Consider the following 17,710-nt stretch of genomic DNA (forward strand, 5'->3'; position numbering starts at 1 on the left):
GGGCTTCCATACCTGCTCCTTCAGCTTATCACAGGCAAGACCAGACACCACACAATGTCTCCTCCTCTCTCCTTCTCTTTCTGAGCACTCACTGCACTAAGCTCAGGACCTTGTCATATGGTCTAACCACCTTATTGCCATATATGGAAACCAGGGCTAATTCATTAACGCTTAGTAATCTGAGAGCAGAACTGAATAATCACTCTCTACATATATAAACCATTCTGTATACTGGATCCTCATGTACATTATCTGCAAAGGGAAATATAAACATTGTGCAGACATAATGAGGTAGCTGCTGGCTCTGCTACATCTTAAAGGGACATACACATCTAACTTTGGGGCACTACACGTATAAAATAGAAATTGTCGTTTTATTAATCACAAGATACTCCTTTAGTTCCCCTAAAGTCTATAACTTGCAACCAAAAAGGGTTTAATTTCCATGTGGGTATATACTGCATTGGGAGACTAAGCTTAGGGAGACACAGGGAGGAGAAAGAAAGAACTCTGGGCAGGAACTGATGCAGGACTATAAGACTCAGTATCATACCATGTCCAAGAGCCAAGTCCATGCTCGACAAAGAGGAGAATGTGGATGAAAAACAGGAGTATTGGTATACATTAGGATGACGGCCTCTCCAAAGAGCAATTAAAGCTGTCTCCTTAAGTGACCAAAATGGGTACAATTGCTTCTACCCTCTTAGCTTCATGTGTTCCTCTATCCCAGTGAGAGTCCGGTATATTATTAAAGTACCATTTTATAATATAGGGGATTTGCGAGAAGTCGGCAATAATAGTTAGAATTTTGTGTATGATTCTCCTGGAATATGGTGGTGATATGTAGATAGATTATTAATAGAGATTTAGTAATAACTTACAGAACAAACATACGTACTGACCCTCTATATCTATTATCACTGTAAGACGCTCACATTGTGACTGACTCCCCGAGAGTATGGAGAGCGCGTGGAGTGATAGTCGGCTGTAACCACTTCATGTTTAGTAGATGAAGTTTCTCAGAGGTAAGATGTGTTTCTTGCAGACAAATCAGAGCAAGTTTTTTCATTTGAAGATACTGAAAGATCACCTGTCTTTGAACACTAGAAGAATGACCCCTTACATTCCAGCTATTTTCATTGACTCCACCATATTTAATGTAATAGATACAGTGGGTACGGAAAGTATTCAGACCCCTTTAAATTTTTCACTCTTTGCTTCATTGCAGCCATTTGGTAAATTCTAAAATGTTCATTTTTTTTTCATTAAAGTACACTCTGCACCCCGTCTTGACTGAAAATAAATAGAAATGTAGAAATTTTTGAAAATTTATTAAAAAAGAAAAACTGAAATATCACATGGTCATAAGTATTTAGACCCTTTGCTCAGTATTGAGTAGAAGCACCCTTTTGAGCTAGTAAAACCATAAGTCTTCTTGGGAATGATGCAACACGTTTTTCACACCTGGACTTGGGGATCCTCTGCCATTCTTCCTTGCAGATCCTCTCCAGTTCCGTCAGGTTGGATGGTGAACGTTGGTGGACAGCCATTTTCTGTTCTCTCCAGAGATGCACAATTGGGATTAGGTCAGGGCTCTGGCTGTGACCATTCTTGACTGGCCCAGAGTTGTTCTGAAGCCACTCCTTTGTTATTTTAGCTGTGTGCTTATTGTCATTGTCTTGTTGGAAGGTGAACCTTCAGCCAAGTCTGAGGTTCAGAGCACTCTAGAAGGGGTTTTCATCCAGGATATCTCTGTACTTGGCCGCATTCAAGTTTCCTTCAATTGCAACCAATCGTCCTGTCCCTGCAGCTGAAAAAACACCCCCATAGCATGATGCTGCCACCACCATGTTTCACTGTTGGGATTGTATTGGGCAGGTGATGAGCAGAGCCTGTTTTTCTCCACACATACCGCTTAGAATTATCGCCAAAAAGTTCTATTTTTGTCTCATCAGACCAGGGAATCTTATCTCATAGTCTGGGGTCCTTCATGTGTTTTTGAGCAAACTCTACGCAGGCTTTCATGTCTTGCACTGAGGAGAGGCTTCCGTCAGGCCACTCTGCCATAAAGGCCCGACTGGTGGAGGGCTGCAGTGACAGTTGACTTTGTGGAACTTTCTCCCATCTCCCTACTGCATCTCTGGAGCTCAGCCACAGTGATCTTGGGGTTCTGCTTTACCGCTCTCACCAAGGCTCATCTCCCACGATTGCTCAGTTTGCCTGGATGGCCAGGTCTAGGAAGACTTCTATTGGTCCAAACTTCCATTAAAGGATTATGGAGGCCACTGTGCTCTTAGGAACCTTGAGTAATGCAGAAATTCTTTTGTAACCTTGGCCAGATCTGTGCCTTGCCACAATTCTGTCTCGGAGCTCCTTGGGCAGTTCCTTTGAGCTCATGATTCTCATTTGGTCTGACATGCACTGTGAGCTGTGAGGTCTTATATAGACAGGCGTGTGCCTTTCCAAATCAAGTCCTATCAGTTTAATTAAATACAGCTGGACTCCCTAGAAGGAATAGAACCATCTCAAGGATGATCACAAGGAAATGGATAGAATGTGACTTAAATATGAGCGTCTGAGGAAAGGGTCTAAATACTTATGACCATGTGATATTTTAGTTTTTCTTTTTTAATAAATTTGCAAAAACTTCATTTCTGTTTTTTTCCAGTCAAGTTGGGGTGCAGAGTGTACTTTAATGAGAAAAAAATGAACTTTTTAGAATTTACCAAATGGCTGCAATGAAACAAAATGAAAAATTTAAAGGGGTCTGAATACTTTCCGTACCCACTGTATACAGGTGCAGCTCACTAAATTAGAATATCATCAAAAAGTTTAATTATTTCAGTTCTTCAATACAAAAAGTGAAACTCATAAATTATATAGAGTCATTACAAACAGAGTGATCTATTTCAAATTTCTATTAATGTTGATGATTATGGCTTACAGCCAATGAAAACACAAAAGTCATTATCTCAGTAAATTTGAATAATTAGCAAAAAATACCTGTAAAGGCTTCCTAAGTGTTTACAAAGGTCCCTTAGTCTATTTCAGTAGGCTCCACAATCATGGGGAATACTGCTGACTTGATAGATGTCCAGAAGGCAGACACACTCCACAACGTCCCAGAGTCTGGAGGAAGAGTGGAGAGGCCACAATCCAAGTTGCTTGAGGTTTAGTGTGAAGTTTCCATAATCAGTGATGGTTTGGGGAGCCATGTCATCTGCTGGTGTAGGTCCACTGTGTTTTATCAAGACCAAAGTCAGGACAGCCGTCTACCAGGAAATTTTAGAGCACTCCATGCTTCCCTCTGCTGATAAGCTTTTTGGAGATGGAAATTTCATTCTCCAGCAGGACTTGGCACCTGTCCACACTGCCTAAAGTACCAATACCTGGTTTAAAAACAACAGTATCACTGTGCTTGATTGGCCAGCAAACTCGCCTGACCTTAACCCCATAGAGAATCTATGGGGTATTGTCAAGAGGAAGAGGAGAGACACCAGACCCAACATTGCAGACGAGCTGAAGGCTGCTATCAAAGCCACCTGGGCTTCCATAACACCTCAGCAGTGCCACAGGCCGATAGCCTCCATGCCACGCCACATTGATGCAGTAATTGATCCAAAAGAGCCCCAACCAAGTATTGAGTGCATTTACTGAACATACATTTCAGTAGGCCAACAGTTCGGATTGTAAAAACATTTTTCAAGCTGTTATAAAGTGTTATACTTTACTGAGATAAATGACTTTTGTGTTTTCATTGGCTTTAAGCCATAATCATCAAAATTAACAGAAATAAACACTTGAAATAGATCCCTCTGTGTGTAATGACTATATAATATATGAGTTTCACTTTTTGTATAGAAGAACAGAAATAAATTAACTTTTTGATGATATTCTAATTTAGTGAGATGCACCTGTATGTAGTTTCCAATATCCTATCAGCAGAGCATTTCTGTTTTACATAGCTAGTTAAGCGCATATTACAAGATTGTCAACAATATAAAACATACCCCAATAAACAAAAAAGACCCCCCCCTCCCCATAAAAGGCAGATATAAAACACCTTTCTCCGGGTGAGAGACTGGGCGAAGTATTTCCATAGCTGTCGCTTTTAAAGTAGAAAAAATGGCGGCTCAGTCAGTGTTGAACATATGGGAGAATTCCACCTAGAACCTAAGCCTTCTTGGGGGATAATTCAACCCCAATTAGGCAAGAAAAATGTGATATAATCATAATAGAACCTGAAGAAAAAACAACATTTGTAAAGAACTGTCCAACAAGCAAGGACGCACTTCTTCCCATATACTTGCGAATCACTGTGTTTTTGAAGAATTAGGGTTTGTACCACAGGATCTTCAACTTTTAACATCCCGAATTTGATCCCGGCGTATTTACCTCTCATTCATATCGAGCCAGTGAAGGGTTTATGAATCCTGAATAAAGTGCACAGTACCTCGGGCTACCACCCTTAACTTGGCAGGGTATATCATTGAATATCAGGATCTGGAGATATTTGTGGATACTTCCCACGCTGCTGGTTTATTGAAAACAATTCAGAAAGGTTTATTAAATTGCTGTTTTTATTAAATGCGTGTAAAAGTGACAAGCACTTCTTCTTCAGGAAACAACCACATACAGACAAAATCCTGCAAGGCAGTTTAAAGGCTTGAGTTTTGAATTAAGGCTCCAAATCAACACATAACTGACTTGTGTCAAAGTTCACTGGATTGGCACATGATTACATCGGAAAATAACAAAATTGCGTGCATTTCAGTTATATAAAGAAATACCTCCTAAAAAAATGTATCACGATTCATATACTATAAACCTATTCGACATTATTTAAAATTGTATATATATATATATATATATAAGTTCAAATGTTCGCTAAAATAAATGTATTTATTCACTTATTCTAAAAGCAGGAGTTGGGCTACAACCTATATCTCTATAGGGAAAACCACTGTGTCCTGTGTTCTTTACTCATTAAGCCACTATGTGTATTTAGGAATTAACAAAAGATTAAAAAGAAAAGCAAATCCAAGGGTAGGAGAAAAGTTTGTAAAAAACTTGTAGTTCATTGTATGTCAAAAAAATTCTTGTTTTATTTATTTAATATGTCTTTTGATGAGCTAAAATGCTCTTATAAGAATTCCTCTAAATGTTATTTTAGTTTATTATATTTATTACAGTCCATTTGTCGTGTTTCATATGTCAGAATATTATTTTGTGTCATTATACTGATAGTGTGTTTTATCAATTCCTGTATAATTTTATTAGAAGGAAAATAAATATCATTATAAATTAATTCCACGCTTCCTTTTTTAATTAATTTGTTAAATGAGCACATTATGAGATCGTTCTACAGCTTATAGAAGGGTTAAGGTTTCAAGCCTCATTATTAATTTCAGCCAGTTTTCAAAGAATTCAGTAGGAAAGGAGCCTTCTATTTTTTTTCAGGCACACCAATAACTGGTATATCTTTGAGCCTTGACCTATTTTCAAGATCATCTGTTTCCGCCAGCAGTGCTGATATTTGCTGTTCTGCAAGCCTGTTCTCATTGCTTTTATCGGCTATCTGGTCCTCAATGGCACTGACTTAGCCTTCCACTGCCCCTACTCTATTTTCTGCAGTTTGTGTAATATACCTGTTGTCTCATCTTTAAGACCACCAAAATGTACATTGAAAGCAGAGAGAGAATTTACAATGTATCACTGCAATGAAAACATCTTTTAAAGTAGGTTCCTCAGGTACCTGTATGTCCCATTGGTGCAGGTTAGGCCGTGGGGCAGGGAGTATTGTGCCACATGCAATTTTGTGGTCTTTTCATCCCCTTCAAAGCGGCTGCCTCTCCCATCTCCTGCACACCCAACTCCTCCACTTGGAGCCCGTGCACAGGTGTGGGGTAGCTGTTATAAGGCCACTGTCACGTGCTGAGACCTGTGTTTCTGTGCAGGCAAACTGCTACAGCCAGGCCACCACTTCCCTCCTTTTTTGTCTCCCCTGCTCAATCTGTCTCCAGCGTGACAACCGTGGTGTCATCTTAGAGCTGAGAACCTGCTTCTCCCGCAGTCTTTATGTGGCTTTTCCTGGTCATTTTTTTCCCCTGGAGCAAACTACTTCCACACTCAGACAATTAACCGGTAGATGTATGCCGATTTTCAAGATGGTCGTCAGGTCCTATATCGCATAAATAGCTAGATGCTCGGCCGGAGCTCCTACATCTGCTTGTTCACATATGTCATCAAGGTTGTTGCACACAAGTACTGCTGCTTTCTGTGTGAGTGGGATAGTTGTGCAAGAGAATATGGCTACAATAAAAGGGACTAGCCTCTCCAACATTCACTTCAGCAAGGGAGTAAACTGTCCTGCATCCAGAAGTTGAGGATCCACCTAGGCAATGGTGGTAACAAAATCTTATCAAGTTGGGCCTAATGAAGAACTTAGCAAACGCTATGGATAAAAATGTAAAAGCATTCATGCATCTGATTGCTAACTTTCCAAGGTTAAGTGAAGCAAATATAAAAGGAGTCTTTATTGGACTTCAGATTCGTAAGCTTCTTCAAGATGAGCAGTTTCTTCATTTGTTCCAGGGCAAGGAAAAGTCTGCATGGTTTACATTTGCATTTGTGGTAACTAACTCTGGGAAACTCAAGAGCACATACAGTAACTATGAAGAGTTGGTGTTATTTCTACTCAAAACATGTAAGGATCTTGGCTGTAACATGTCCTTAATGATTAATTTCTTATATGCTAGACTTTTCTTCTTCCAAACTGTGGAGTAGTGAGAGACGAGGATGGTGAGAAATGTAACCAAGATATTGCAACTATGGAGAAAAGATATCAAGGAAGATGAAATCCATCAATGCTTGCAGATTAATGTTGTATAGTTTTAAGAGATGATCCGATACAGGAGTACAAGAAACAAGCAAAAAAACAGTTGTCACTGAATGAGGACTAATTTTGTAGTGCAATTTCTGCAACTGTTTAAATTCGCAATAGGGTTTAGACAGGTTTTAGTTATTTGAATTGTTTCTAAGTTTTCTCTAAATAAATATCAGAAAATTGGCATAACAAAATATTCTGCATCTGTATATTTACAGAAATAATAATGTTTCAAAGTACTGGAACTTTTATCATTAAATTATATGTAGCAGTAAAATGAAAAACTCATTGTCCAATTTGAATTCAGGAGGTCAAATTCATTAAGAAATGGCTCAGTTCATAATGGAACCTGACAACTTTTACAAATATGTAAAACAGTGTTACATGATCTGAAAGGTTCATGAGCTAGATTCTTCAGCGGCTCAGTCAAGACGTGCAGCCTCTGTACAGGTCCCAGTACCTTCCTCTCCTCTTCTGCACCAATCAGAAAAGTGTGGGGCTTGAGGAGAGATCAGTTCTCTCACTGATCAGGAAGGACACTGTCTCATTGTTCTCGGCCACAGGAAGCTACCTTCAGTCTATAGGACGCACTCACTTATTAGCACGATTTTTTCTTGCTAAAAGTGTGTCTTTTCAAGTAAAACATTTTCCACATTAAGGATATAAAAAAGGCTTCTCCCCTCTGTGACTTCTCTGATGTCTAACAAGAGCTGATTTCTGGTTAAAACATTTCCCACATTCTGAACAGAAAAAAAGCTTCTCTCCTGTGTGAGTTCTCTGGTGCTTAAGGAGATTTGATTTCACTGTAAAACATTTCCCACATTCTGAACATGAAAAAGGCTTATCCCCTGTGTGAGTTCTCTGATGTGTAACAAGATCTGATTTCTGGTTAAAACATTTCCCACATTCTGAACATGAAAAAGGCTTCTTCCCTGTGTGAGCTCTTTGGAGACTAAGAAGACTTGATTTCTTGTTAAAACATTTCATACACTTGAAACATGAAAATATATTCTTTGCTGTGTGAATTTTTTGATGTTTAAGAAAAAACTTTTTGAGGGGAAAACTATTTCCATATTCTGACCGTGCAAATGGCTTCTTAGCTTTAGAAGCAGTTAGTTTTTTAATGCTTATTTTGTGACTTTGATTTTCCTTAGTAGTTGGTAATGAATCAGAAGACAGGACGTGTTTCAAAGGATCAAATGACACATCTTTGCTGTAAAGGGATGATGGTATATTTGGAGTAATAGCATTCCCTTCAATTGTATCCTGTGAGATCTCCAGCTCATCTGTTTTGAAAATTGAAGAGGTCAGCTGTCCCTCTGATCTCCTAGTACAGTCATCTGCTAAGTAAAAAAAAATATATTTGAATAAAAAATTCTTGAAATTCATATTTTTGAACATTTCTACTTAAACTGTTGGTACAAATGGCAAGTTATGTAAAAATATTGATTTATTCACCAAGACAATGACAGTTCACAGTCTAATAGAAAACCGCATATCATGAACCAGTAGAGTTTGGTGTTCAACTGTTTGTTCATTCTGCCTCCCAAATATGAAATATGTGAAAATTATACCAATAAAAATTTCTATTCATATCATAAAAAGCAAGCCTCCGCTCAGGTCCATAATCTGTCAACGGAAAAACAGAGGTTTCGACATCATTAGTGGCTCAAAAACGCTTGAAAAGCAACATGGCTTCCATAAACCAATCCAGCAAAATCCGCTCTTCCAAAATCAAATATGCTCCCTACTTAACTCAAATGGAAAGCACCACACCCTACTAAAACTCACGCATAATGCCGGAAGCAAACTGATGCAGCCTTGTTCTTCGCTGGTTAAGTCTTCTGTGTTCAGCTCCCGTGTTGTGTATTTTCTTCTTAGTATCTTCTTGTGATCCCAGCACGTTTACTGACTACTATTGTGTCTTCTGATTTTGTATTAACTCTGCCCTCCTGGTTCTGATCCGGCAACCTGACTATTCTTCTTGTCATGTCACACCACAGAACAGCAGGCAACACTAAGTCCAATCCTAAGTGTCTTTGTGTAAGTACAGATCCATGTAGAGGGGTTAAAGGGTGTAGGGCAAAACTTTGACTGTAAACAATAACACATGTAATGAAAAGATCAAAAAAAAAAAAAGAGAGAGAGAGTAACTAGTGGTGAAACCTCTCTGGGATAATTAGAGTATGCTTCTTGGTAGCTCCTGGCAATTTAACCTATAGTAAGGGCCAATATTTTCTGGCAAATGAGTCTCAAGAAAAAATATACATTTAATGAGAACTTTTTATAATAGTGCAGAGCTGAGGTGTCTTAAATTTAGAACGCGGGTATTTGGAAGAGACAATGGAGATCTTTTTTTGAAAGACTACCAGGGAATTACAGAGTTAAGTGAGGCAGGCCAATCCCACCACAATCAAACTATCATACAGAATGAACCTGTAAAAAAAAAAAGACAATAAAAAAAAACACATTACATCCCCAACAAGAATGTATGTTTGGGGGGGGGGGGGCAGAGAAATCAAACACTAAACCAGAGTTGCACTTATTTATGGTAGACCATTGGAGCTACTATGAATCCTGACCAGAAGAGTAGAGAAAGTATTAGTGCTCCCCATTTTAGGATAAATGGTATCTAAAATTCTTTAGGATTGATAATATTATTTATGACGTGAAGTGAATCCATGAAACCAGGGCTCGAGTCATGCCAACATATCTCCTGCAGGCATGAATGAATTTTTTTACAGCCATCAGCCACTCACAGCTTAGAGATATGTCATGGCACAGGTGTAATGTTTTTTGTATACTTCATCTATTTGAAGTAATTTGGTTTAAAAAGAAATTGAAAAGTCAGGGTAAAGGGAAATTCTGTTATCATACAGAAATTCATACTTGGCCCTCTCTGCACGTTTAATATTGCCGATCATAAAAGCGAGGTTTGGTCAGAAAGACAGGACGTGGTCTTATAGGGACCATATGAGCACATTCAGCGCCACAGAAGGGAGAGAAGGTATATTCATCTAATAAGATATCAGGGTTCTAGGAAGCCAACACGATCATTACCCTCCACTTTCTCTTACAGGCTCATCATAATATTTTTTTTCAAGTGATTTTCTAACTTGTCAGCACATTCTACGTACGCTGTCATTTGGCTTGGTAGTTTACAGACCTGAGCAGGTAAGAGTCAGGATCTTCTAATTTCAGTTGGTAGTTGGATTTTCCAGGTTGTAAGTTCTATAGAAAAGGAGTTTCAATGTCCAAAGTCATTTGAACAGTTTTTGGTGGAGGAGAATGTTTTGGTATAGATGCAAAATGGTGATCACATGATTGTGATACAGCTGGACTACATGACCGTTAAAGCAGCCACAGCCTGTGACTGAGAAGAATATATGACTTCTCTGCATTTAGTGGTCACTACTCACCTGGATAGTTATCTGTAGGAATCTCCTCTTTACAAAGCTCATCACCCCTCACATATGTCTCTGTAGTATTAATATGTGTCAGATCTTCACCCTGAAAGAAATATTGTACAAGTCACAGACAGATGGAGAAGTCACATCTATGATCAGTAGTGATGAACGAGTACTGTAATATTCGTAATCGCTATACTCGTAACGAGTATTTTGTAATAATCGCATATTGTACTCGCTATTCGGAGCGAATACAAGTCAATGGGAAATGCGAGTAATTTTCTGCTAGACCCTACACAAAGGGGCCTGGGGGCCTGAAGAAAAGGCTGAAATGGATGGGAAAGTGATGAAACAGAATGAGAAGAGCCTGTAGAATGAGCCTGCATGCATTTCTGACTCACATATGGTTTCTGGGAATAAGTTTGTCGCAGTATTACGCCACTTTTACAGACACACAAAAACAACTACCAAACCTAACCTAAATTGCATTTACAGGCCAAAAAGGTTAAGAAACAGTTTTTCCTGCACAATCACTTGTATATAAGGCTAAATAAACCATAGAAGCCCCAAAAATATCCATTTTAGCCTTTGTTCACACATACTGCTGTGGCTTTTATTCGCTTTTTACAATTGGGAGAGCCCTAACTTATATATTTTGTAGGTCCCTCTGTCATGAATCATTTTTTCAGTTCGCTATTCCTCAGCACTTTACAAGCACAGCTAGAAAGCATCAGTAGGTATGTAGATCTTTGACCTGAGAGGCCTCAGGTGGCTCTGTAACATACGATTTGGAGGGACAGCTGTTACTTAGACATTTGGGTGGTCCCTCCATCATTGACACTCAGATAGTGGAATACACATTCAATAGCAGTTTACTGCTTGACCCTCCTCCTCCTCCTCCTCCACCACCACAACCACCACAACCACCATGTGATACTGCGGCCCTAAATTCAAATGTTCAGAGGCCTTGTAGTAGGCAGGAAAGCTGAGTTTTGTGAGAGCCCTCGTGTGGCCCTGTAACATACATTTTGAAGTGCCCTACTCTAGAGATTTTGGAGGTTGCTCGTGTACATCTGAGAGTGCCCTCACTTGCTCATATTGTAGGGCCCTCACTGTATTATTTAACTCATTTAGGGGCAGAGACTACAGAGAAAAAAAGCCAAGAGACATGGAGTACTAGAAGGTAGCAGTGAGTACGGCCTGCGATCTTCAGGTATGGCTGAATTTAGTGAACCGGAAAAATAAAGCTGCACTAGTTAACTGGATGACGAGCTCAAATATATCACTTGTGCAAATCAATGGACAAAGGATATATGGTGCTCCTCTCCAGGATGGGTTGGTGAAGCTTCTCCAAATGGCTCCGAAATTTTGATTGTCAATATTCCCCAGATTATATAGGAAGAGAAGACTTCTTGATATTGTACTACTTGGTCCAGTGCACAATGAGCATCATAGTTCCAAAAATTACTCCTGGGGGCTGTATCATACTGCAGGGAGATTCCTTGACAAGGGCCTCCCTTGTCAAACATTATCTACGATGGAGTACTGTAGTAGTTGTGGGCCTTCACATTTTCAGAGGGCCATGAGTCGGTCATCAACAGTCAGTGTAAATTTCTATTGAATATGTATCCCCTATCTCAGTCACAATGTGGCACAAGCCAGGCATGTTTTCTGCCAAATAGGTTGACTGACAGGGAATACATATTCAATAGAAATGTACTCTCTCAGTCACAATGTGGCACAACCTGTGAGAAGGGCCTCCAACCTCCAATGACAAATATTAGTTTGGTAGGACCAATATACATTCCAGATTTGTCCACTGCACAATGCGCATAAGGTTTGTAAAAATTAGCCCTATGGGCTGAGTCATGGTTGATGCAGGAAGCCACCATCCCAAGGGTCTCCAATCACAAATAGTAGTTAGGCTGGAGTAGGAATACTGTCCTGGTTTATCCACTGCACAATGTGCAAAGTTTGTAAAAATTAGCCCTATGGGCTGAGTCATGGTTGACGAAGCAAGGAATCTGTTTTTTATGAGAAGGGGGTGACGTTAACAGCAGTAGCATGAATCTTCATTTTTGGGGAATTTAGGTTGGCTTGCTGTTATCTGGAGGGATTACAAACTGTGGAGATATCCAGTCCTTGTTGAATTTAATCAGAGTAAGTCTGTCTGCATTTTCCGTGGAGAGGCGTGTGAGTCTATCAGTGATTTCCCCAGCAGAACTGAAAACATGCTCAGACACCACACTAGCAGCCGGGCAGGCCAGCACCTCCAAGGCATATAAAGAGAGGTCGGGCCAAGTGTTCAGCTTAGACACCCGATAATTAAAGGGAACTGAAGCGTCAGAAAGGACACACGTATGGTCACTTAAAGTAACCCTTAACCATGTTCTGCAACTTATCCCTCCTTAGCATTTTTATAGGCACAGATAGCCCTTGCTGGTTTGTTGAAAATTGCCCAATTTGGGCACATTTTCCCTCGACCTCCGTTGGAGCTGGTGTTCGTTTCTCTCCCCATTATCCCTTGGTGTTGAAAAGAGCTGGTACCTCTGCCACCAGCATTATCTGAGGGTGATGTTTTCAGCAACTGATCTACAACGGCCCTCTTATACGATTCCATTGTACAATCCCGGGCAAAAATTATGGAATCACCGGGCTTGGAGGATGTTTATTCAGTTGTTTAATGTTGTTGAAAAAAAGAAGATCACAGACATGGCACAACACTAAAGTCAAATGGCAACTTTAGGGCTTTAAGAAACAGTAAAAGAAATCAAGATTAAAAATGTGGTACTCAGTAAGGGTAATTTTTTTCAGACCAAGCAGAGGGAAAAAATTATGGAATCACCCTGTAAATTTTCATTTCCAAAACTAACACCTACATCAAAGTAGATATGCTCGGGTGTCTGCATCTAAAAAGGAGTGATCACACCTTGGAGAGCTGTTGCACCAAGTGGACTGACCTGAATCATGGCTCCAACACAAGAGAGGTCAATAGAAACAAATGGGTGGATTGGACAACCTTTCAGGGTAGGATCTGGTGTCCGTCAGGGCTGTGCTCTTAGCCCTTTGCTTTACGCCTTTGCAATTGATCCCTTCCTCAGAAGGATCGATTGTGGATCATTGGAAGGGGTTCGGATGGGCAGGGCAGCGCCGGAGGCTATCTTGAGGGTAGTGGCCTACGTGGACGATGTCACCGTATTTGTTTCTTCGCAAGAGGAGGCAATGGTGGTGATGTCAGAAGTGGAGCGCTACTCGGAGGCATCCGGGTCCAAGGTCAACCAGAATAAGTGTGAAAATCTCTGGCTGGGAGGCAGAGATCCCAGGTTTGATCTTCTGGACACTCTCCCCGAACCCCAAGAACACGCCAAAGTCCTGGGCACTGAATTCGTCCAGGGTGATTACCCCATGAAAAACTGGGAAGGCAGAATCAAAGGTATCGCCCAAAGAGTGGACCAATGAAAGGGTTGGTCTTTGAGACTGAGGGAAAGGGTTGGCTTGTGCAAAGCTTTCCTGCTCCCCTTGCTAATCTACCTGGGCGCGTCTGTGTCTTGCCAAAGCCTCTCTGGACACAGGTCTACAGTCTGTTCTTCCAGATGCTATGGGGGGAATAGACTGAACCTAGTCAAGAGGGAGGTCACTTACCGAACGAGGAGACTAGGGTGGTTGTATATGGTGAACCCGGTGGTGTTCCTAGTGAACACCTTCTTGAAAGTTAACGTGGCAAACCTCTGGAAGGAGAGGGCTCCTCCATGGGTATTATCCTGCAAGGGATGGTTTCAGCCATCAATCTTCAGAGGGAAGATTGAAAGATCCTCGCACACTGCATGGGCATCTCCCGGCTTATGTTACCCCGGTTCTAAAAATGATCCACCAGTGGGGTCTGGGAATATGGGAGGTGAGGTCCCTCCCGAGGAAACTCCTCGATAGGAGGGTCTTGCTTTCTCATTTTCAGAGTCCATTGGTCCTCAAGAACTGCCCAAGTCGGGATCTGGAGTTTGGGTTGAGTTTGTTAAATTCTAGCAGGATCCCCAAGAAGTACTGGGACTTGACTTGGCGCTGCTTCCAAGGTAAGCTGTGTGTAAGGGGCAATTTGAAGTACAGGCGCTCCGAGGACAGGAATTGCCCCCCGTGAGGCTTGTGCCAACATGCTGGAAAGCATGGAGCACTTTCTGCTTCATTGTCCCTTTAATACAGAGGTGTACAACAGGGTGGGAGCTTCCATTGGTTGGCCACGGCTGGCTACTCTGTCCTATGTCGGGTGGGCCTATGGAGCGTTCGGAGACCTTGGGAGAAGGGACCGAACCACTTTATTCATACTAAGTGTGGTCAGGTATTTCACGTGGAACGTACATGTTTTAGTTTCGACGCAGAGTAAAATGCTAAGTGCAGATGAAGTTTGTAGGAACATCCTAGTGACCTGGTGAAGGTACGTTCTCTGGAGTATGAAAGACTGGCTTCCCGGAGGGCGGCCCCTCTCTGGAGGGGCTTTTCCTTCAGGGTGCCTTAGTCCGGTAGTACTCCTATATCCAGGTGGTGGGCTGATGTCTTTTGTTTTGTATTTAAGTCTCCTGAATAGGTTTCCAAGCATTGAGCCTTGGATGGTGAGCATGTAGGTTGCCTTTGCCCCGTCCTCTGCTCAACTTGGTATGGCAGATGCTACAGCCTATAATGTTTTTCTCTGAAGGACTTTCAGAAAAAAAAATTCCACACAGCAGCTGAACGCCCCATTGCCCTGACTTAGCGCACAGCGGGGGTGCTCTTGGGAACAGATGACCCAGTTCTCACTCTGGGCAAACCACGACCCGTTGGTGCTACATATTCATCTTCCTCTGTGTTGCTGCCATGGCTATGCATGCCAACAGTCCAGCTCGGATCAGTGGACTCATCATCGACTACCTCATCTTCCATCTCATCCTCCTTCCCAGTTGACATTGTAGGCTGACCTGATAGCAACTGTGTCTCATCATCATCAGCCTCCACCTCTGGAGACAAAAAATGATGTTCCGCCAAGTGTCTTTCTTCTGGCCATAGGTCCTCAAATACATAAGCATCAATGCACGCCACCTCCTCTTGTCCCTGCACAGAGCCAACCAAAGGATACGTACCAAACAGATCCTCGGAGTGGCCAAGCTTGGGGTCATATGTGTCCCGTGACTGTGTCCTGGAGGAAGGAGAACCAGCTTCAGGATTGGATGGGCCAGCCTTCTGTATCCACAGTAGACTGTGTGGTCGTGGAAGATTTGTTGCTGCTTGACAAATGCGTAGAGGCCTTGTCTGCTATCCAAGACAGAATCTGCTCTCACGCTTGTGGCTTCCACACACGTTTACGTTCCAGACCGGGAAATTTTTCCAGGAACATAGTGGCATCAAGCTTCTTCTGACTTGACACAGACTGAGTGCCTTCTTGCGCACCACTGACACATCCCTTAACAACAGTCTTTTTTGGCATTTTGGGTTTTGTTGACAGAATTTCAGATGTTGATGGCACAAGCCAAGCTAGCTGTCACAGCCAAAATAGTGGTTAAAATGGCCTGGTGCGTGCTTTGTAGCAGGCAGTAGGAAATGTTTGGACTACTGCTTTGTGTATGGCACTCAATGATTGTTTAAGTGGACTAATATGGACAGAAGGTAGGCTCTGACCCCTAAAACAGCAGGGAAAATAGACCGGTGCTAAAAAAAAAAAAGGCAGCACAAAATGCTACTTCTGTGTGTGATGGCAAAATATTGCTTTGCCTCTGACAAGAGCTGTTTTAATATGGACACTGGAAGAACACTACCTAATACACAATCTCTCCCTCCTTGTACTCTGACTTTGTTGTGTGTCCTTAGCTCTGAAAAGAGCTATTTTTTGATGGTATTATGGAGCTAGTGAGCGGCTCCTTTAAACACAGAACTAGTATACACTGCAGGTAGCCCTTAAAAGGGCTTTTGTTTTATCAAGAGGCCTAAACACTCTCCCTAGCAGCTCAGCAATCTCTCCCTAAGAATGCAGGCTCCAGACGCAATGTGCACAAAATGGCGACGACAGGGCTAAATAGACCCTATGACGCTGGGTGGCCAGCCAATCACAGTGAGGCCAAAACCAAGGTGTCTGAAGAATTACTGTGATTGGTTATGAAGCCCAGCATGTTTAGTGGCTGCAAAGGAGGTGCCAAAACTGCAGGGCGGGACATTCGAATATAGCGAGGCGAGTACACAAATACGTACTCGCAATATAACAAGTACCTGAATACCGTACTATCTGTGCGAATAGTAACGAATACACTCACTCATCACTAATGATCAGCTCTAATCCAGCCATCTCCCCCATTCTCATTATACAAGTATAAATCATATAATTCTGGTGAATAAAACAAGACTGAACACAAGACCTTCACAGCCGTATACACATCACAGGAGAGATCTCATGACACCTTCTCTCCATGTACCTGATGATCCTGAGGAATATTGGGATCTTCTTGTTTACAGTCCTGTGGAAGAAGAGGACGTGGACATCTCTCTGATGTTGTCCTCTTACTGGATAGATCTAGAGGAAGCACATACAGGGACTGAATTCATTCTTTACATATAGACAATTATAGGTCGTGTGTATTTAGTCCTGTCTATTACCTGGTGATGTGAGGGGCTGGGGAACCTCCATCATGACATCCTGGTACAGATCTTTGTGTCCTTCTAAATTCTCCCACTCCTCCATGGAGAAATAGACAGCGACATCCAGACATCTTATAGGAACCTGACACACACAATGATAGAGTTATACCCCCAATCCCTTCATAGCTTTACTATAAAATGTTCCAGCATTCCCAGCAGTGTCACCTCTCCAGTCAGCAGCTCAATCATCTTGTAGGTGAGATCTAGGATCTTCTGGTCATTGATGTCCTCATGTATCAGGTGGTGAGGTGGAAGCTCCGTGATTGGGCTCAGGGTTCTTCCCCACCATCCGTCAGACAAAGGGTCCTGACAGCGCTCACTAGAGGTCTTCTTCACTACTGTGTAATCCGGATTATGGAGAGACACATTCATAAATCTCACTACAGATATTTCCAGAGTCCTCACCTCTCCAGTTCTGTCCGTTATTCCCATAGATAAGAATGATGTAATGTGATGTCATCAGAATCTCTCACCTCTCCAGTAAGCTGGAAGAGGATCTCTAGGGTGAGGTGTAATATTTTCTCAGCCATCTTGTCTGTGTCCATATTCATCTTTAAAGCGTAATTCAGGAAAATTCTCAAATATAGAAGATATTCACTGAGAGGATCCGATATTGTAGAGACCTGAATGAGAAGTTGAGCAGATGAAACATCATAAAAACCCTGTGTAATAATACAATTACTGGAGATAATAAGGGGAAATATATGAGGAGATTTATGTTTTACAGTATCTAGTTTTCTTTACATCTACTAATAAAACCTATATA

The 17,710-nt window shown here is 41.5% G+C and overlaps 1 protein-coding gene across 5 annotated transcripts in view; it reads right to left on the bottom strand.

Moving 5' to 3' along the window:
* Positions 1-4,562: 4,562 nt before the first annotated feature.
* Positions 4,563-17,710, bottom strand: part of LOC141191549 (gastrula zinc finger protein XlCGF66.1-like) — a 39,526-nt gene continuing 26,378 nt past the window's right edge. For 3 of the 5 annotated variants that reach the window (XM_073661450.1, XM_073661449.1, XM_073661447.1), the window contains 5 exons: positions 17,110-17,567; positions 16,903-17,026; positions 16,722-16,819; positions 10,306-10,396; positions 4,563-8,229 (listed from right to left, as the gene is read on the bottom strand). In XM_073661450.1, coding sequence (XP_073517551.1) covers positions 7,541-8,229; positions 10,306-10,396; positions 16,722-16,819; positions 16,903-17,026; positions 17,110-17,376 — 1,269 coding nt within the window. In that variant the 5' untranslated portion in view covers positions 17,377-17,567 and the 3' untranslated portion in view covers positions 4,563-7,540. The remainder of the gene's footprint in view (positions 8,230-10,305; positions 10,397-16,721; positions 16,820-16,902; positions 17,027-17,109; positions 17,568-17,710) is intronic. The other 2 variants (XM_073661452.1, XM_073661451.1) reach the window with 2 other exon arrangements.

This window comes from Phyllobates terribilis, unplaced genomic scaffold (assembly GCF_046119375.1).
Source record: "Phyllobates terribilis strain yellow unplaced genomic scaffold, ASM4611937v1 Scaffold_47__1_contigs__length_9908305, whole genome shotgun sequence".
NCBI lineage: Eukaryota > Metazoa > Chordata > Amphibia > Anura > Dendrobatidae > Phyllobates > Phyllobates terribilis.